Source organism: Parasteatoda tepidariorum, chromosome 3, assembly GCF_043381705.1.
Source record: "Parasteatoda tepidariorum isolate YZ-2023 chromosome 3, CAS_Ptep_4.0, whole genome shotgun sequence".
NCBI classification, from domain to species: Eukaryota; Metazoa; Arthropoda; class Arachnida; order Araneae; family Theridiidae; genus Parasteatoda; species Parasteatoda tepidariorum.
The window spans coordinates 62,320,896-62,342,974 of record NC_092206.1 but is presented as its reverse complement, the minus strand read 5'-3'; the positions used below and the strand labels follow the sequence as shown (position 1 = coordinate 62,342,974).

Below are 22,079 nucleotides of genomic sequence, written 5' to 3'. Positions count from 1 at the left end.
TGAAAAAAATCTTTTAAACTCTTAAAATTTTAATAAAGATGAGTGACAATACAATCAATTAACATATTTTTCCTTTTGGAATTCTTAGACTTTTTATTTTAAATAATAATAATATTAATAATAATAAACGATATGAAAATGATAAAACTAAGAGCCAAGATTAGTAAATGGTGAATGGTGACTGGTTAAATCTGTCGGGTCACATAGTCCTCCATGTTCCCATAACAAATATAACCTCTTGGGGTACTGAATTGTGGACTGAACGTTCTTTGATTCCGGTCAAAATTTTGTTTTCTGAATGCATGAATGGATCTGCCTTGCGGGTGTGACGTATGGGTATAGCAGAAGTTGAATTCTTGACCATAGATGGCGCCATTGGAAAGTAAGAACAATCACACCCCTTTGCCTTAATGGCCAACGACAACAACAACAACCTATAAGATTTACGATTGGCATATTTGACGCGCATTGGAACTTTTGATATTAAGATTTTAAAATAGATTACTATCAAATGTTTTTATGGCTTATTCTACAATGGGGACTTTTTATTTTATGTTGAAAGGAAGCTTTCAACTCCTAAATATTTTTCTTTCGTTTAATAATATATTATGTGTACATCTGTTTTCTAGCATATTTTTTCTAATGACATACAGGGTAGATTATAAGATAGAAATAGGATAAAAATTTTAAAAAAAATATTGAGCTACGTGGTTAATAAAAATTATTAAAGCCCAACATTTTTTTAAAAAAACTTGCAACTTTTGGTCACAGATAAGCTCTTTAACAAGCGTAACGTAAAATATTGACTGTCAACAGCAATGACTTTCTAAAATGTTAAAGTTTACAATAAGTAACGTTAAAAATCTAAACAAAATCTGGAAGTGTTTTAGATATAATATGTTCTTTATTCGTGATCAATTTTTTAAAAAATGTAGGATGTGGAGTATGAGTTAATTGAAAATGTATTTAAATAATCATTTACAAAATTTTTCATTTTTTTACAACTTAACAGATAAAGTATTATGTATGTTCATTTATAATGCAATATATTACTTGTTGGTTCCTTGGATCCAAAAAATCAACGTAATGCTGTATTGTTTCCCTAAATGAGACTATTTGCATGCAAAATTGCAGAATATCTTAGATCCCCCCCCGTAATTCATACAAATTACAATATGATCATAGAACTATTAGGATTAGAGGATTTATAAGTATTTTATCCTATTTTTTCCCACTCAATAATTTTTTGCTTACATGCATTATTTTACTTATGATAACTCAAGTAAAGTTGTCTCCGCACTATGTCTTCGAAATTAAAGTGTGTTTAAAAAATAAAAATCTTAATTTACAATTTTAAGAAAATTAATGCAATGTGCAAAAGTATTACAGTAATAAATTTAATATGCGCGACAAACTAAATCGTTTTAAAATCTATTACGCGAAAATAAAATATACATTTAAAATTCGCAAAGACAAATGCTTTTGTTTACTTCCTTTAATTGTCAAGAATTATCTGATGCAATTAAACAGCTTTATTAGTAAATAACACTGAAAATCAAATAATTATTCGTATTCCATTTTACATGGTCACTTTGATGGGAGGGGCTAACCAATGACCTTAGAAAAACCGGTGATGGTTAAAGCTTCCGTTCCACGCACCCGATATTTTTGGTCGAACAAAATGTATAAATACTGTTTGAATCTTAGCTATTGATAACAAGCCAGTAGCTTCAAGATCTCACATCACAATGATTGCTAAGGTAAGTCAATATTGATTTGTTGTTTTATTATGTTTGCAGTAATAAAAATGTACTTTTTCGTTAAAAAATGAAATATATTGAAATGTTTTTTCAAATCCAAATATTTTGGAGTCTAAACCTTTTTAATAAAAACTTTAAAAAATGGGTTCAATATTTCTATAAAATTAAAAAGGAATTATTTCAAAATTTTATAGCTCTAAAATTTTTCAATGATATCAGTCAGCTACTTTTACTGTTTATGTTTTTTTAAAAATTTAGTACAGAAAGCAATGGTTTAAAAATTAATTATATTAAATCGTTTTAAGTTGAATATAAGAGTTACTTGTACATAAGCGTTGGAATTTCAGCTTTTTGAAAAAAAATGTTATTTACCGAAATGCCACACTGAGAAAAAAGTACGGTCAAAACTACTAAAATATGGTAAAACTTACCGTGTTTCTGGCTCTATTGGAACACTAAAATGTACGTTAATTTTAACGAAAACATTTTGGTAATGATGTTCTTGTTAAATGACCAACAGAATATAGTCTTATATTAAATGATAAATTAGGTAATTTTATTATGATACCTTAGAACATAAAACCATTTATTCGTTTAAATTTGCTTTTCAGTTATGTATTTTCACTAAATGAATTCGGAACTATAATTTTGAAAATCAGAATTTCCGATAGACCGTTACCTTATGAATAGTTTTAATACCATATATTTTAGTTTTATTACCAGAATTATGTTTTCTTTACCAGAAATGTTTTTAACATACAGTAAGGTAATCTTATTAATTTTTTTCCAAAGTGTAACAATTGATATTTAAAAAATAAAAAACAAATAAAATAAGATTTAACATGATGGGTTGAATCATATACAGCCATAAACAGATTTCCATTTCCTTCGGTATAGAGTCACATAGAACAGAGTAATTAAGACATGAACAAAACAAAATGTTCAGTAATTATCCTGCTGTTTTAGAAAATTATTTTAAATTTTGCGGCTGGGACTTCAAAGAAAGAAAGATTAAAAACTCATTAAAAATTATGAGACAGTTATTAATTAATTTTATTTAAAAAATTTAAGCTTTTGAAGTCTCGTGTAATTTATTATGTTTGTATGAATCCGGTCTTTAAAATATAAACTTTGTTTCAAAATCTGTTTTCTTTTAAAGCCTTAAAACCATTTTAGATTAAAAACGACTTTAAATATTCACCCTTAATTTTTATTAAAATTTGAACAAAAACAGCATTTCGTTTAATCTAAAAGTAAATATATAAGTTGTATTTTTATGCAATTTTAAAATCAAATTATTGAACTTTATGTTGAATTTTGAAATTGAAATATTCAATTGAAAATTAAGAAAACCACATTTGTTTAAATATTGCTTCAAATCTGAACATGTCTCTTATATTTTGGTCATGAATTTTGAAAATAGTTTTTCAAATGGCGTATAAATTTTTAAAAAAAGTCTGTTTTTCTTAAATTTTAAAAAGTAAATTTTTTAAAATCTGAAATCACCCCATTTACATCTTTCTTTGGCATTCAAAGCTATTTCTTAATGAGTCCGGTGTTAGGTGACATAATCTAAAAACTCTTTAAAAACTCCAACCAATTTTTTTTTACATTGAATTACTTCTTTAGCAATTTTAAACATTTCAATAACAAACAATTTTTAAACTGCATTTTAAGCAGTATTTTTCCCCAAGGAAAATAAAAAATTTCTTTAAAAAAAAAAAGTTCAATTCTAAAAATGTAAAATTAAATTCAAATCAGATCTAAATATGAATATTTCAATTGTTTTTATAAAAATGCTTTAATTTTTCAGTTCTTTTAAGTATTTTAACTAAGCAATTATGAGGAAACTTTAGGACTCGATTGATATATTTTAATTTAGATTTCCAGAACTAAGTTGATGCTAAATACGTAAAGATGTATTAGAAGTTTCGATGTAAATAATGTAATATTTGTTATTCTACTGAAAAACTTATCATAAAATAATTTTTTTACTCTTTCTGTGCACTTCTATTCATAAACGCCTGAAAACACCACAGATTGTTATACACACACAGAACTCGAGTTATATCAATCTGTGGTGTGAGCTACGCTAATTAAGTGAAGTTTAAAAAAGAAAACAATATCACCACCATATTTAAACAAAAAATGAGTGAAAGACAATTAGCCACCAAGATTATTCCTCAGTCATTTTTTACTTCTAAGCGTTAATAATAATTTCTGTTATTTATTGAACTCATTGTTATATGATATGATAATAACACATTAACAATTTTTGTGGGCGAGATAGCCTGGTTGGTCGGGTGTTCGACCCATGTTCAAAAGGTCGTGACTTTGATCCGCACCGATTGAAGACTCCCGTGTAGTAAAAGGTGATTGGCACAGGTTAAATCTGTCGGGTCACAAAGCTCTCCACGTTCCCATAACAAATCCATATCTCTAGTGGTACTGAAATGGAGATTGATCGTTCTCTAGTTCGGGTCTAAATTATGATCTGTTGATGAATGAATAGATTTCCACCTTATAAACGGGTTGTGTTGTGAGTGTGGCTGAAGTCGTATTCTTGGTCATAGATGGCGCCATTGAAAAACAAAAAACGCACCCTCTACCTTAAATTCGCTTTATTTCACCAAGCAGGGTTGCTAATATTGGCAAGTCGCATTAGAAACAACAACAAAAATTTTTCAATGCCTTTACTTTTCACGTTAAGTCCTGCTGAATTTAGTAATAAAATACCATTTTGATTTTTGTGGAGTGTCAGAAGTTTTGATTAATTAGATATTTTATTCTTTTCAGATTGCTCTTTTATTTGCCCTTGTGGCGGCTTCCCAAGCAACTCTCATTGGTCCAGGACTCATCTCCCCCCTTGCTATACCCACAACAGTCAAAACGGGATCCGTCGTCTCCATTCCAGGAGCAACAACTGTTGATACTAGAGTGATTGGAACCAATGGTCTGATCGGAGCACCCCTTCTTAGCTCTGGTTTGATTGGTGCACCTGTTATTGGAAAGAGATTGATTGGATCCCCCTTGGGCATCAACTCTGGATTGATTGGAGCACCCTTAGCTATCAACTCTGGATTGATTGGAGCACCTTTAGCTATCAACTCTGGATTGATTGCTCCAGGACTTGTTGCTGCTCCAGGAATTATATCACCTCTTGGTTCCCGTCTTTTGGCACCAGGATTAGTAAAAACCATTCTTAAGTAAATGTTTCGAATGCCTTTTTAGAAAATAAATTGGCTAAACGTTATGACAAAAGTGAAATAAAATGCTCTTGAAACTTCGAATAAAAGCTGATAAAACCTTATTTTGTTGTGTGATGTATTTCTTACAGATCTGATTTCTAAAACTTTGTCAGAATGTGAGAAGAAGGATTATATTCTCATTAATATTTACAGTTTGATTTAAAAAGGTTTAACTATTGAAATTTTATAAAAATAAAGTTTATCACAATTTTTTTTAACGTTATATGTGGTTATAACTTGATAACATTATTGTCTCAAAGCCCAAGGCAATATTTAAATTCTTCCGCTTTAAAATATAAAACGTATGTAGGTAATAAGTGAGTTTCATATCGTTATGAGAACCTCGCTAGTATTTTTTTTCTGCTAATAATGATACTTCAGAAAAAAAAGCCATGATAATCAATGGTTGGATATGAACTTTTATCGTCCTATCTAGGATCTGTTAGGCAGCTGTGTTCATCTTAGAATTGCGCAGAAGCTAGTATAATATCCCATTTTTTCCATAGTTTTTTCTATTTAATTTGATTAACAGTTTTAATGACTAATATTTAACCTTTAACTATCTTTTGATTTTCAAATTCCAAACTTTAATTATATCGGTTTAGCAATAACCAATTCTGTTACTTTCATATTGGAAACTAATAAATTAATTAAACATGATTTGGTAATATTTGAATTATTATTATTGGTATTAATGCGCTTAGTTTTTAAATCCGTTTCTAGTAAATATTTCCCTCTGATATTCCTATATATAGTACGAAATTTAAATATTAGACAAAAAATTTTCTTTCATGTTTTTTACATAAATTTTTTTACCGGTATATTTCACAAAGATTTTGCAGCCGTTGTACCTGAAATTTGACTAAATTGTTTAAAAATTAAATTGCTTAATGGTTTGAAATAGCGAAATAATTTTTGTATAACCATTTTAATTTTTTCAGTTTTATCAAAATTATGCGACATAATCTTATATAAATTTCAGACGACTGTTTAATAATTATATAACTTTAATCTCAATATAATAGATCGGTATTTCCTACAAATAAATACTGAGATGCTTTTTTAAAAGACTTTATAAAAAATGTGAAAATAAAATTTCTTTAAATATAATAAAGCTTTTATATCATACTATGCCAAGTCCCATTTGATAAAATTTATTTCAATTAAAAAAAAAAACCAAAACATATTCTTATCTCTGTTAAATAGATTAAAAATCCTAGTATTCTATCTTCGAAATATTTGTTTTAAATTTAATTACTCAATATTTTTAAAATTTAATATCATTTCAAGGACAGAAACGATCGCAGTCTGTTAAAATTCCAGCAAAAATTGTAGAAAAATAAGCAAAAATATCTAAATGTTTTGAATTCCTTAGAAATGATCTCAAACAACATGTTAAACTAAGATTTTTGAAAGCAGTTGCAGCCCTTTTTAATGAGTTAGTTAAATAGTCAGCCTTTTTGCAACAGCTGTTTAAAACCCATTCATTAAAATATTTTTACATTTAGAGTAATTGTTTTTTTAAATTCCTAACTTTTAAGTGCGAAGTTTCGTCGACACGCTTAGTACGGAAAAAAAGAACTAGTGTTTTGGTTTTAAATTATATTTTCTATTCAACGAAGTCTTTGTTTAATTGAGCTAAGATAAATAGTACTTCAATGCATTTGATTTCTATCACTGTACTTTTATTAAAAAAGAGCAGTCAATACTGACAAGAAATGAAAGAAAAATGCTGTGTGAAATGTTAATTTTCACAAAGTTGAAAATTGTTTCGGATAAAGAAATAAGGCGTAATTCTAAAAATTTATATTTTCTGTAATAGTAAATCTGAATTAAAATATAATGTTCTTTCTGTTACTATAGGTAATTAATATCCTAATAGAAATAGAACTTTCATTCGAGTAATTTTTCTCTTTGATAATATATTTATATTTCACGATAAAAGGCACTATGATTTTATATTTGAACGTAGAAAAAGTAAAAAACTTTTAGTAGCTTTTCTGTGGAAAAAGAAATCACGTGATTAGTGATGAAAACAAGCACTCTTTGACAAAGCTGTTTCCTTACTTGTTGTTCTCTCAGTACATTCTATGATTTCATTGATTTTTTCTTAAGAATCTGATTTAAAAATTATGTATGACGGGATGGATTGGAACTAATGTGAAGCAGATTTCCTGGCTCTGTAGTTTGATTAACACATTTTAGCAAACACTTTTTATTTTATTTTATACTATCTAAATACTAGGTTTTCGTACGGGAATAAATGAAAAAAAATCCGTAAATTATTATTTATCAGCAGTACATATTAGGCACAAAACTGAAAGACATATGCCAACTCAATTGCAAAGCTCGCATTATCTTAGCAGAACACTATGCCCTTTCTGTTGATCAATTCTAACATTTTCTGTTAAAGTGAATCATTTTTTTGTCCAACTAATGGAATTACACATGTGGGGACGGCAAGAGTGGTCGTCTTTGAAAATAAAATGAGGCACTGTTCTTTAACAAAAACATATATTGAAAAGAAATTTACATAAACATGGACGATTAACAATCACATAAATAACACAAAAATAAATGAGTTCGTCTTTGCGATGTTTTTAGACAGTTACTACTCCTCGTTGGAGTCCATATACGTCTTTATCGGTTACATCATTTACAACTGTTACAACTGTTGATGATTCTTTATCGGTTACCTGTTCGGTTAGTTCCTAACCGCGCTCTGATCTTAGGGGAACCCCCATTGCTTCCTTGTCATGCGCACAGGGACCAGCTTCCAGCTTACATCGTTTGGTTGGACTTCCTAGCTTAAGGCAAATTCTAGTGGACGGATATGAGAACTGAGATCAGCGTACAGCTTTGTGTACAGGAGCTGGTACCACACACATGACTTCAACCAAGCAAAATTGATCTTTATGTTGTTTGGTTGAAGCTAAAAAAACTATTACTTTGAAATATCGAGAGACTATCATCAATATCGACTTTCAAAGTGGTTTAAGCCGATTCATCTTAATTACTCCATAAGTTTTGTGTTTAAGAGTATTGTAAGCAAACCATTTCTCACCTCTAGTTGATGATGCACTTCAAAAATGAATCATTTTCAAGAAAATCACAGACGTCAACTCCATGACACAACATGGAGAATATGGAGAACCTAGCTTTGAATTTAAATCTAGTTTTTTTTTATTCATACATAGGCTTATTCCAAGAAAAAAAGAATATGGCAAATTCACCGTATTTTCTAATTCTGTGGAAACACCAAACGTACAGTAATTTTTTATCGAAACGCTGTGGTTATAGTTTTGAAAAAATTGATAGTAAAATATTGTTTTACAATATGAGTTAAAATTTGGCAAATGTGGTAATTTTATCACGATACCTTAGAGCATAAGCATAAAAAACCAATTATTTGGTTACATCTATTTTAAAGGAATGTATTTTTTTCTTTTAAAATTGTGATAATGTGAATTAGAATTTTAAAAATCAGAATTTCTAGTACACCTTTACCATATGAACGAAAAATTACCAAACGATTGGTTTAAATACCAGATATTTTGGTTTTATTACCAAAATTATGTTTTTTCTTTTACCACGAATAAGATATTCGTGGTAAATACCAGATACTTTTCTCGTGTATGAACAGTCAAATTCAATAAATTTAATCTCTTAACTATTTCATGAGATTTTATTTCTTCGTTTTGCATTAAACAATAACTTTATTGTGTCTTCATCGGCTTTGACTGCCCTTTTAGAACATGATGTATCTTCAACATCAAAATTACGGGAGCTCAATCTTGCTAACCAGTTTTGACACAGGAATTCTGTCAATACACGTTTCCCATTCACATTGGGTAATTTTTTCTTGCTTGGACAGCATTTTTATTTTTTCTATAGTATAAAAAAAACTATGCGGAAATTGCAGGTTTTCAATTTCCATCTTTGAAAAGACACAGACCTAACACTTAAGTGTAGAATCAATCGAACTCTTTTACAAGCAGGCATTGCTATATCAGCAGTCAAAATGTAGAATGATTATATGACTTAAGTATGAATTTGGCTGTGAAAAAATACAAACAAGCTCTTTATAAGGAAAAAAATGAAATGACTTTCTGTACTCCCCATGGCTAGTCCTAAACCTCTGAGAAAATTTCCTTTTTCAAATGTCTCTCCCGAATGATCCAATTAAAAGTTTTGAAAGATCGGGGTTTAAAATTGTACCTTTCGCCCGCTGTCCGAATTTTTGGAAGTTAGCACAAACGGTTCTAGAGTTATAAGGAAAACACATAGACAAACACATTATTATTAAAGATTCCATAACCATTTGTATAATCAGTGAGTTTCAATTACGTTTACCTTCTCAGAAACTATTTCTCCTAGTTATTCTGTTCTTTCAAAATTGAATTAACCTTCAGCCATTTTAAAAAAAGTATTTATAGCTAATACATATTGTTGATAAATGTTGTAAAAACCAATAATCTATACTATGAAATCTACTAAAAATATACGTTAAGTTACAAAGAACCTGAGTGATAAGTTAGTGATTTTTATTCAAATCTTAAGTGCTTTTTGTCTATTTTTGGTGGTTATTCCTCATCAGTGATTTATTATTGATTTTATTGTTTTATCTGGATGTTTGGATGTATTACAAGTTTTTGAGTATTGACTCTCACTAGTGAGTCATATTTTTCTTAACACATTATAGACTTACGAAAAAGTAACATGAACTAAATTTTAACATTATAAAATTAAGCAGATATTCTCTAGATTTAGAGAGCTATTTTTTATCATGTTTCTGTGTCAAGAGGTTACAAGAATCAGATCGTCGACTGTTTTGATCTGCGCAGTACATTAGTTTCTTGAAATTATGTCCTATAATAGACTGACAGTTTTGTGGAGTTTATATAGCAGAAAATAGCAAAGATTAATGAGAAATAATTTTTGCAGAAAACTCCTTCGACAAACCATTAATATTTTCTCCAACTTCTACTGGTTTTAGCTCAAATCTTTTACGATAGATGGCAGTGCGGACATCAAACTTGTAACTTTAGGAAAAATAATTGAAACTCTCTTTTCAAAATGTTTCGTAATCTTTCATTGCATGAAATGCTAATTACAAAATTTTCAAAATGTCAGTCAGATATCAAATTTCAAACGTCAATTAGAGGGCGGAATTAGCTTAAGCAAACAAAAAGATTAGAAAAATGGACTTACAACGCCATCCTATGAAAACTTTTTGAACTAAAACCAGGAATTCATTAAAAAACCTCTTTTCCTCTCACATAAATTGTTGCTTGTGTTTTAACATTAACCATTATTCTGCTATTAATTTTGAAAAATGTCAGCTTATTTTAGGACAAGCTGCAGCACGATACAAATTATTTAACTAAACATTTTTTTAAACGTTTCAATAAAGTACTCAAACATATAATTGCGACAAACGTTTATTTTTAATTAAAATTCATTATAACATGAATTAGCTTCTTTGATTTTTTTTACAAAATGTATCGATAAATATACATTTGGCTCTATATCAAATAAAATCAGTCCTCTTTCTTTACAATCAACTCTTCAGTTACTGAAGTTTATCTGTAAAAGTAAAGTTTTAGAATTAACTTCAGAATATATCACTTACCAAGTCTTTTAATTAAAATATGCTAGCAGTAAACTTACATGGTGTTGTTATATTAATTTGAAATTGAAATATACATGATATTGAATGAGTTTAACACCTTAGCAAAATTGTAACTTCTTTTTAAAAACGTCAAATTGTTTTTATTTGTAAGTAAACAATTTTAAAGAAAAAAATTTAACATGTTCGGAATATTTTGCATTCAAAATAAATTTCTTTTAAAAACATATCAACGAGATGATGGATTTCAATTAACGTTAATGTTTACCCTTAACAGTCTAGAATTTTGAACATAAACTCTAGTTCTTTTCTAACTTTTAATTTTGAATTTTAAATATTCAAATAGCTTTAGCTTAACGCATATAAAAACTATTAAATTCAAGATATTAAAAAACAAGAGAAAAAATCCGAGAATTTATTATATTAGATAAACCTTTTTAATTAGATAAATATTGCTGATACTATTAAAAACTATTTTAGTAAAGAATAGCCTTTTTCAAAATATTTGCAAAAAAGAAAAAAATAACGTAAAATTAAATTTTTGGAGCACTTATCTTCCTTACTATTTATTTTTTCTATAGAATGAGAGATTTTCCGATGATACCAGCTCCGATAATTCCAGATGCTCCAAGAATAGCTCCATTGCCAATAATTCCAGGTGCTCCAAGAATAGCCTCATTGCCAATAATTCCAGATGCTCCAAGAATAGCTCCATTGCCAATAATTCCAGGTGCTCCGAGAATAGCTCCATGTCCAACAATGCCGGGTGCAATAGCTGGGATCATGGGAGATAAAGCTGACACTCCCGATGCAATTGTGGGAATCATAGGTGCAATAGCTGGCACTGAAGGTGCAACTGGAGGAGCATAGGGGCTGTTGATAACAGCAGCTGCTGGGGCACTAAGGGCGGTTCCTGGCTCATTGGTGCTCACAGAAGCTCTGAATCCAGCAGCGTCAGCAACATAGTTGACTTTTCTAGCTCTTCCGTCGACATCAGTGAGAGTGTATGATCCAATTTTGTTCCCAGCAATGTCTCCACTTTCTGACCTGGAGTTGGTGGCTCCAATTCCGTCGGCAATTCCGTAGCTGAATGCATAGTTCCCCAAATCCTAAAAGTATAAAATTACTTTTATGTCACTGAAGTCAGCCTAATGAAATATTTAAAAACCAAATGAATTATTTATATTGTTTTTTATAAGTGTAACTAATGTATCAAATACTTTATAAAGCCAAGAGCTATGTCTAAGAATCTTTTTTTTTCTAGGGTTTCAATCTTAGCGAATTGAAACATTTTAATTTTCTAAGCTTTTAGTTTTTGGTTTGATTGAAAAAATTAATAAAGAAAACTAAAGAAAGGGATTTGTCAAACAGTGTCTTCGTTTACTTAAAATCAAAGTTTATTTTAACATAAGATTAGAAAACGATTTACGACTGTCTCTAATGTAAAACAAAAGTATGAATACCTTTACTTCTTTTTTATAGTAAAATATGACTCATAGTTAGTGCACAACAATATATTTTATATTCCGAAATTTATATATTTGAAACTTAGCTGAATTGACCTTATCTGTTACAGAAATCATTTGCATGAAATATATAGAAAAATTAAAGAAAACTATTTCAAGCTCTCATCACTCGCTGACAAACTGTGCATCGCAGTTGGTGGCCATATATTTTTAATCCATTATTAACGTTCGTAATTTTAAAATTTTCTTACTTTTCCGAACTCAATAAATATTTAAACAATTGAAATTGGAGAAGATGAATAATTGAAATGATTCTGCAATAACAGAAATAGTTAAATATTTTTTTTATATAAAAAGAGCTGTTTAAAAATTTTAAACAAGGAGAAAAGGTTAAAGGCAAATGTTGAATAATAGAAGTGATTAATTAAATGCAATAAAAATAAGTTGTTCTGATAAGGACTGGACTTGAAGCCTACACTACTCCAGAAAGATGGCACCAACTAGTATGAGAAGTTCAGGCAACCGGTACGCAATGATATCTTAATTGAAATGATCATGCCATTGGTTAAGAAATTGCGAAACCTAAACCTCTATAAGCCCATTTAATCGACAATTGGCTATTGCTTAAGGGTTTTATGTTACTTTTAGGAATTAAATAAGGAAAATACTAACATCTTGTTTCCTGATGCTACTGCTTACTCCTGTGTTTATAAGTGGAAGAATACTGGCATTGGCAACTGCAAAAACAGCAACTAACACTGCAATCTGAAATACAAACTAGTATGAGTGCTTGAAAATTGATTATACAATATAAGTTTCTAACGTCAGGTTTAATTCCTTGAAGATTGAATTAATTGATTTTGACGCAACTAGAGTTGAATATAAAGAACAATTATGAAAAAGATAATGGGATAATCACATTTTAACTTAAAACACGTATACAAGGTTTATCCAAAGAGCATCCATGAACAAATTATAATTATTTACAAAAAACTATTCTTGAAATAAACGGAATAAACTAAAAATAACCTGTTTAATAAAATTCAAAAATTCAGCTTAAACTTTGAAATTCCTAAAAATATTTAACATGATGGAATCTTATTTAAATGTCTTAGCAGTTTTAATGCTATATAAAATTCAAAAAAAAAAAATACTAGAATGAGCTAGCTCACATAACTTTGTTTTGAAATAAAATTTCCCACTTAATTATTTTTCACATTTGAGGTTACCTCTTTATACCATTACAACCGGAACTAAATTCGTTAAAATCCGATCATTAAAACGGAAGTAACTTAGTTTTCTCTTCTTTTCCTTTTTTTTTCTTTGTAAATGAGGAATTACTGATACTTGTTCAATATATTTTGTAACTCTATTACGATACCGATTTGCATTAAATTTGTCAATGCACACTTTCATAAACTAAAAATAAATTGGTAATAATTTTTATTGCATGTTTAATGAAAATTAGAAATATTGCACACACTTTCTACAGGTATTCAATCTACAGCTATGCAATATTGTTCAGATGCACTTTTGAGTAAATTTTCCCCTAGTTCTTAAAAATTATTTATTTTTTTTAAACAAAATACTTGCATTTCTTTAAAAAAACATTGCCAAAAGAACATTAAGTTCATGGATAATTTGGGAAATTTCACGAAAATTACTGCAATGTATTGCATTTGTAATTGAAAAAATATGTCTTTGATTTAAAATCTTTTCGTAATGTTTAATAAAGTTTTAAAAATATAAATTTTCGTAAGCAATAAAGCATCATTTAGGTAGTTTCATCTTTCCCTAACTAAGAATACTAAAGAAGAAATGTTTCAATTTTTAATCAGGTTAATATATAAAATTGTAATATAACAAATTGTAATTTAAATCAACTACCTATATCATTATATCATTAAATAACTCAAATTAAAAGTATGTTTCGTATTTCTGCAATTTAAAATTTAGGCTAAACAAAATGCGATAGATTACATTCTAAACTTTTATTTATTAACTAGAAGACTTCTTGTTCATCGTTCTGGCTTAAAACAGTTTTTTCTACGAAAGTTGAAACTTAATGAATAGAAAGTTGAAGCCCCCTGTTCAATGCCGCTCACCAATTCCAATCCTTCACAATAATTGCTTCTTCTTTTCTGTAAGAAATTGCTAATAAAATTCCGTAAAAAAAAATTCCGTAAAATTCCGTAACATAAATTTAACCAAAAAAAAATTTTTTTTCGTAGTTTTTACAGTAACATTTATTTAATTACAGTGATTCGGAGATTAATTACAGTAAATCTTACGCTATAATAATTTTTTTTTGTTCCGTACAATTTTATGGCAAATATGAATTTTGCATGAAAAAAATTACTAGCACACAGTGTGTCTCTATTTTTGTATCGTTATTTTATTCGAAATATTTTACAGCTTTGGCTTAAAACACTTTTTATGTTGAAAGTTAAAACTATTCCCTTACATATGTACGAAAAAGAATTGTGTTAACACTTATACTTCTGTTTTTGACACTTATGCCTCCTATGCCCAAGCATTTCCCATACGATTCTATGTAAGATCTACTATTGAACATAAGTAATTTTTCTCTAGTAATCGATAATGAAGAAAAACTGGATCCTACCACACGATTTTCCAACCTATAAAAAGGTCTACAAAACGATTTTGTAAAATATTTTGAGTATTCTTTACGTTTTAAATTTTCTAATTATAAAATAAACGAAAATAATATTGTCAAATGAATGACGTATTATATCAGAGAAATCTTACCTTAGAGATCATTTTGATGATATATGTGATGCATTCACTGAAAATTTACCGTAAAACACACCTTTTTATAGTTAAAGTAATTTCAAGGACTTGGGATTCCAGTAATGCATCAGATGGGTGGAGTATCCTGAATAATTATATGCCAGAATTTAACAACATCTGAATATTTTAATTTCTATTTTTATCTTATAACTCTAATTTCTCTTAAATATTCATTAATGACGAGTTGTAACTGGTTTTAGCCAGATTTATGCATACTGATAGATAATTAAACAACACCACGTATTTTTATGATTGTGTTTTTAAGGTCATTGTGCTTCTTTTTGAAAAACAAACTCATATAATATGATAAACTTTCAACGTATTTTCAAAAATTAAATCACGAAATCCATTTTTTAAAAATCCAAAATTTTTTAACATCATTTTTTGTACATCACACTGAGAAAAAAATATGGTCAAAACTACCAAAATATGGTAAAATTTATCATGTTTCTGAATTTATGGAGACAACAAATAGCTTACTAGTTTTTACCGAAGCGCTTTGATTATGTTTTTGGTAAAATTATCAAAGAAATATGGTTTTATAATCTGTGATAAAATATGGCAAATTTGATATAATTTGGTAATTTTATCATGATATCTTAGTTTATTGCAAAAAAAAACATTTATTCAGTCAAGTTTACTTTTCAGTTTTGCATTTTTTACTAAATGTGTGGTAATAAGAGCTGTAGTTTCGAAAACTAGTTCATCTAGTAAACCCGTTACCATACGAAAGGAAAAATTTACTAAATGAATGGTTTAAATACCGTATATTTTGGTTTTATAAACCTGAATTATGGATTTTTTTTTACCGAAAAGATCATTTCCGTGCAACACAGTAATTTTACCACAATTCTTTATGCCCCTGTAGTATTGTAGTAAAAGGGTAAAGGGTTTTTTCAAAGAAAAATTATCTTTTTTTTTCTCGACAGTTTGACATACATTATAATTCTTTTAATACCGTCTTAAAAATATAAATAAATTCTACGATTGATAAAGTTAGAAAAAGATACATAACTAGTTTCTATTGATTTAACAAAATATAGCATATTTACTGAAGAAAACATGCATTTTTAGATCTTTAGAATCTTTTTAAATTAACAAATAAAAAAATATTAAAAAAATTAGATTCCGAAATCAACGTGAAGAGAGTTGGTGAATCATTATTGAGTAAAGTAGAAGAAAAGAAACGCTTCACGGGGGAATAGAGGGAAAATTGAAAATATTTATTAGATACACGTTGAAGTTTTGATCAAACATGTCTTGATGATTTTCACCCACTTTCCTTCATAGTGTTTTATCAAGTTTCGATCGCGTTTTTCTTTTTCTTTTTTTAAATATAAATTTGCTGTGTCTAATTAGGATATTTCGTATTAACAATGATTTTAAAAAATATTAATAGTGGGAATTTATGAATATTCTGTGTTTAACGTAGTTATCCCTTTTTAGATCACCTCATCGGTAAGCAGTGTCCTTTTATACAATGACCCAAAATATATGGAAATCCCTTAAAATAAATATCATGAATGTCGTGTTGTTCATTTTGACTCTCAGACAATATGGTATTGTCAATTTTCAAAGAAATGTAGAAAATAATAACAATATTGTTTTTATAGATTATTCCATAATCTATAAAAAAAACTCATCCCTTTGAACACATTGCATCATAAAATAGAAATTAACTCATATTTTAAAATGTGTGTGTCTTTTTCTTTATTGTCTAGCACTTTAATTATAAAATATTTCTCAGTTTAAATATTGTTTTTTTGGATTTTTTACGAGCAAAATTCATGCATTAATCCATGGATTCATGAACATTGACAGCAATTAAATTTTTAAGTAAAAGTCTACTCTTATCACTATATTTTGCTAATTTATTTATTTCTTATAAAGTTCATTTAAAATATGCTTATCGCGGTTTTCTTACAGCACCCTGTACTTAGGCAGATAAGAGCTTACCAAGCGTACATTAAAATTGGAGACAGTAAAAAGAAATTTTTTTTTTTGAAAAAAAAAAGCAATTATAAAACTTACAAAAACTAAACAATTTCAATCCCATATCCAATTGAAACAACCTTCAAAAATATGTAAACTTATTTTTGAATTATTTAACAGATCCGAAAAAACATCAATACCGGAAACTTCATTGTCACTGGATCATATTGCAGGGCGGGGTCAGTAAACAACGATAGTAAAACTAGCACGTGTTTTTCACGTTTCTTAAATTTTTAAAATTTAAAAACATATAAATATGGAAATGTTTTTCGAAAAATTATTACTAGTTAAAGTTTGAAGCTTTTAATTTACAATGATATCTAAGGTAAGCTGCATTTTAAATTACTCATAATAATTAATATTACCAAAAACTCAGTAAAAAGTTTAGTCAATTTTCACCTATGTTTATGAGTATTCTGCTTGATTTATTCTTTTAGCAATTTTTCGATAAAATAAACAAAAATTTTAGCAGAAAATATTTTTAATTCTGCAATTATTCACTGGTATATATAAATTCATGATTAATCTTTATTTAATATGGAATCTAACTATTTAACTATAATTATAGGAATATTTAAATGAAATAATAAAATACGTGTTTATTAATTTGCATTTAAAAATACGTTATATGATAACTTATAATTTAAATGTTTGTTTACTTAACAAATTGAAACTCTCAGTAAAAAAATACAAACTTTTCTTATAAATAACAAACTATTACAAAATTTTCAACTAGTTAATAATTGGTAGCACATCTTGCTTAAAATAAATTAATATTTGTTAACTTCATTTGTAAAAAAGAAATTTAACGAATTCTTTTAAAAATAAGAAAACTTAAAAACTATTTTAAACATTCGTATATTTTGTATACGAATAAATTAGCCAAGAATAATTACATCTTAAATCTAAGTAAATCTAAAACATGGAAAGTAATATAAATTGTTTGAATTTTCCTGTTGCAATGTTTTAAAATTGTATCTAGTATAAAAATTAAAAATTAGGTATTTATTTCATTATTTTTTTGAATAATTATTTGTGATTTGAAATTTATAGCTGAATAAATACTTCATTAATATTTGATTGCTTTTAAGAATTTTTTTTTAGAAAATGTACATTTAGTTCCGAAAATATGTTTCTAAAGAACAAAAATTCTTCTGATTCATTTAATTTGGTGTCTTTTCTTAATTCTAATTGTTATGAATATTTAGAAGCCAATTTGTTAAAATAATTTTCCAAATAAAATTTGCGTTCAAAGTTTCCTTTTGTTCTAAAAATAAACATAATCAAGTGTTTTTTTTTTTAACCGAACGCGCATTAGACCCGAAATTGAACTTATTTAGAGAAAACAATAAATTCTTAAATATACTAAATAATTTAACTACATTCTCTACCCTGTAAATTTGAAATTATTTTTTGATTTGTAAATTGCTGCTGTTACAGCTTCTATCATTGCACCAGCACAATCCTAAATNTTTTTTTTTTTTTTTTAACCGAACACGCATTAGACCCGAAATTCTTAAATATACTAAATAATTTAATTGCATTCTCTACCCTGTAAATTTGAAATTATTTTTTGATTTGTAAATTGCTGCTGTTACAGCTTCTATCATTGCACCAGCACAATCCTAAATTATTAACTTAAACTAAATTAACTTATTTACTTAAACTAAACTGTACTGCCTGGAACACTTCTTATCTTTAAAATACCAAGTTTTTGAATATAAAATATAGAAAATATGCACAGTTTAAACGAAGATTTCACGAAAATAGATTCGAAATTGAATTGATTGCTGTTGAATATTTTAGAAATTGCTAGGTATGATTACTAAAGATTATCTCAGGATGGCTTATATTATTCCGAAAGCATTATTATGAATGTTTTGAAATATATGGTTTTATATTTTTATTTAGATTGCCCTTCTGCTTGCTGCTGTCGCAGCTGCACAAGCTTCTATTATTGCACCAGGACTTTTGTCACCTATTGCAGCCATCCCCACAGCAGTCAAGACTGGCTCCATTGTAGCAATCCCTGGTGCCACCTCAGTCGACAACAGAGTAATTGCATCCAATGGCTTGGTTGGTACCACAGCAGTCAAAACTGGATCAGTTGTATCTCACTTGGCCTCTGGTTTAGTTGGTGCTTCATTGCTCAACTCTGGATTGCTCGGCTCACCCATCATAGGAAATGGATTGATCGGCTCCCCCATCATAGGAAATGGATTGATCGGAGCCCCACTGCTCAACACTGGATTGATTGGAGCATCTGCTTTAGGAAAGGGATTGGTTGGAGCTCCACTGCTCAACACTGGTTTGATTGGTACAATCGGTTCCGGTTCTGTAGTTTCCATTCCTGGTGCCACTTCAGTTGATAGCAGAATGATTGCAACGAATGGTATTCTTGGTATCACCAAAACTGCAAAGACTGGATCAGTCGTCTCCATTCCAGGTGCTACCACAATCGATTCAAGAATTATTGGAACTCCTGGAATTTTGGGATCTCCAATGCTCAATAAAGGTTTGCTAGGTGTTCCAATGATGGGATCTGGATTGATTGGTTCACCCATGGCAATCAGCTCTGGATTAATTGCTCCTGGACTTCTTGGTCTTAAAACAATTATGTAAATTGATTTATGACATATTGGTTAATAGTTTATTTGAATTCTTTACCTTTTAATAAATTGTAAATAAAATATTTCAATTCAATTTCTTTGCGTTTATATTGCTTCGAGCTTATTTTATTTACTTTTCAGAAATATGGCTCCTAAAATTATGAAACATTGAATTTTTGAAAATTATATTTGTGGCATATTCGAGGAACTATAGTATATAATTAATAATAAGAATAATACGAGGAAATATAATTAATTATATTACGTATTTTATTTGGTGTTTTAAATATATAAATTTTGGTGTTTTAAATATATAAAAACAAAATTTTGTATTAAATGTAAAAATAGACTAATCAGGGGTAGCTAAAATGTCAGGGTAACAAACATATGAATAAGAGAAAAGTCTCAAGGAGAGATCAAATGTTTTCATCCTAATTAGAAAAATATGAAATGAAGTGATAAGTAGAAGACGATTGCACTGCCCAAACACTATTCTGTAGGATATGTATGAAACTAAGACCAGTTTTCTGAAACTGATCTGCATTCAATTGTATCAGATAATCCTAATGTCTTCTGTTGTGCTTGTCTCATCATAGCTTGTCTAATGAGAACCTTGCTGGCATTAGCTGCATTGCTTTTATTAGTAATTTCTCGTTACACGTAAAACCTAATATGGCTTTAAAATTTAATCATTGGGGAAAATAATCTTACAATAAACAATTTTTTCGTGTAAAATTTACATAAATAATGTTTAACAATTTCTTTTAAAAGTATTTAAGAGAAATACCACAAAGAAAATGGCTAGTTTGCTCAATTATTTATTCATTAATTTACTTGAACTTGGCAAATATTAAAAAAAATAATATTGACAGAGCTTTTCACTATTTATTATTATTATTTCTTAATTTTTGCATAACGCCTTGAAATTAGGAATATTGCTTGGACCAGTAATCCCTCTAACACATGTTCATAACATTTTCTTTAACATTAAACTACTGCTATGAGTGCGTTACCAATCTATATTTTTTCTTAAATTTTGCAAACATTTTACATAAATTACTCTTAATTGTTCTGAGTTTTGAAACAGTATTTTCGTGATGTCAGGGGGAGATAGTGGTTAGTTTATTCAATTATTTTTTCATCAATTTACATGCATTTGGTAAATATTTTAATAGATACAGCAATAAAAATATAGATTTTAAAATATCACATAAAGTTTTGTGGCTTTCTATTTTTTTTTAAATTTAAGCTTTGCTTAGCGTTTCTAAATTAGCAGCTTTGCTTTTTCAAGATATTCTTCGAACTCATATACCGAACATATTCTTTTTATTTACCAAGGGGAGTAAGCTCCCAATCAATTTTTTGTCGAAATAAATTTTACATAAACTATTTTTGAAATGTTCCTTTTATTTAGAATTTTTAAGCGATAGTGTTTTGATAAGTCACGAAGAAAAAGGTTGTTTGGTTCAATTATTTATTAATTGATTTACAAAATATATTTCCTTTAATTTTAATTACTGGTGCGACTAAGCTCACAATAAAAATTTAGCTGGAATAATTTTGACACTTTTTTTTTAAAAAATATTCTTTTTTCTTAAAAAAAAGGAAGATTTTAATCGATCTTTTGATATCACGAAGAAGTTATTTTGGATGTACAGAAGTAATTTAGTATTTCAGCTGTTGTATTTTAGTATGCTGTTATTCTGTTCAACTATTTATTAATTAACTAACTTGAACTTTTCAAATATATTAATAAAAAATTAAAACAATTTGAAACATTTACGCATATTTTTTATAAATTTTGTAAAGCATTTATAAATTGAAACTGATGTATAACGAGCACAAAAATTTGATATTTGTAATTTAATTGTTGTTGTGTATTCGTTTTCAATTGAGTTTTCACACAAATATTTGATATACCTTTCAGATAATAAATTATAATAAAACACAATGTCACTTAACTTCTTAGATGATATAAAAATTATTCTGGAATCTTGGAAAACAACTTAATCTGGAGAAAGCAAACTAATTTAAAAAATTTGATATTCTGCATCCAATCTTCGTTAAAACGATTCAAGAACCTTTTTTCGAAGTTTTTCGTGTATATTCTCACTGAGTTTCTTTTTACTAGTAAAATTAAGGAAATAATCCTAATTTTGATTAGCATTTTGATCCAGAATTATACATTAGCATGTTTAAAATTGACAATATTTTACGTGCTATTAAAAGTAAAATGTATAATTAGCATTAAACTATTTATTAAATTTTAGGTGCAACTTGGAGATTGAACGGTAAAATTGAGTAAAAATATATTATAGAGCATTATAATGATTTTAAGTGTTCGATTCAATTTTACTATTTAATTATTTAAATGTTTTCAAGATTTATAATAGGTAATAAGTAACTTAATTTAAATAAAAGTAAATGATAAATAAATAAAATAAATAAAATTTCTCTCTGCATTTCAGGCAAATACTTATTTGCTAGTTCTTGACTCTGATATGTGTGATCCTATGAATCCAAATTCTAATCGAAAAATCCTAACACTGATCCTAAAAATTATT

The 22,079-nt window shown here is 28.0% G+C and overlaps 3 protein-coding genes across 3 annotated transcripts; 2 read left to right on the top strand and 1 right to left on the bottom strand.

The window, feature by feature from the left end:
• Positions 1–1,607: 1,607 nt before the first annotated feature.
• LOC122268843 (uncharacterized) lies at positions 1,608–5,070 on the top strand. Its single transcript, XM_043039452.2, has 2 exons — positions 1,608–1,760; positions 4,557–5,070. Exons 1-2 carry the CDS (start codon positions 1,749–1,751, stop codon positions 4,968–4,970), a joined length of 426 nt encoding a protein of 141 aa, XP_042895386.1. The 5' UTR covers positions 1,608–1,748; the 3' UTR covers positions 4,971–5,070.
• A 5,363-nt stretch (positions 5,071–10,433) lies between these two features.
• LOC139424816 (adult-specific rigid cuticular protein 15.7-like) lies at positions 10,434–14,992 on the bottom strand. Its single transcript, XM_071179161.1, has 4 exons — positions 14,873–14,992; positions 12,776–12,868; positions 11,201–11,746; positions 10,434–10,594 (listed from the first exon to the last, which is right to left on the bottom strand). The coding sequence occupies exons 1-3, from the start codon at positions 14,882–14,884 to the stop codon at positions 11,213–11,215; spliced, it is 639 nt and encodes a 212-aa protein (XP_071035262.1). The 5' UTR covers positions 14,885–14,992; the 3' UTR covers positions 10,434–10,594; positions 11,201–11,212.
• A 2,102-nt stretch (positions 14,993–17,094) lies between these two features.
• Positions 17,095–19,609, top strand: LOC107443422 (PE cleavage protein A-like). Its single transcript, XM_016057277.3, has 2 exons — positions 17,095–17,231; positions 18,818–19,609. The coding sequence occupies exons 1-2, from the start codon at positions 17,220–17,222 to the stop codon at positions 19,526–19,528; spliced, it is 723 nt and encodes a 240-aa protein (XP_015912763.2). The 5' UTR covers positions 17,095–17,219; the 3' UTR covers positions 19,529–19,609.
• The last annotated feature ends 2,470 nt before the right edge of the window (positions 19,610–22,079 follow it).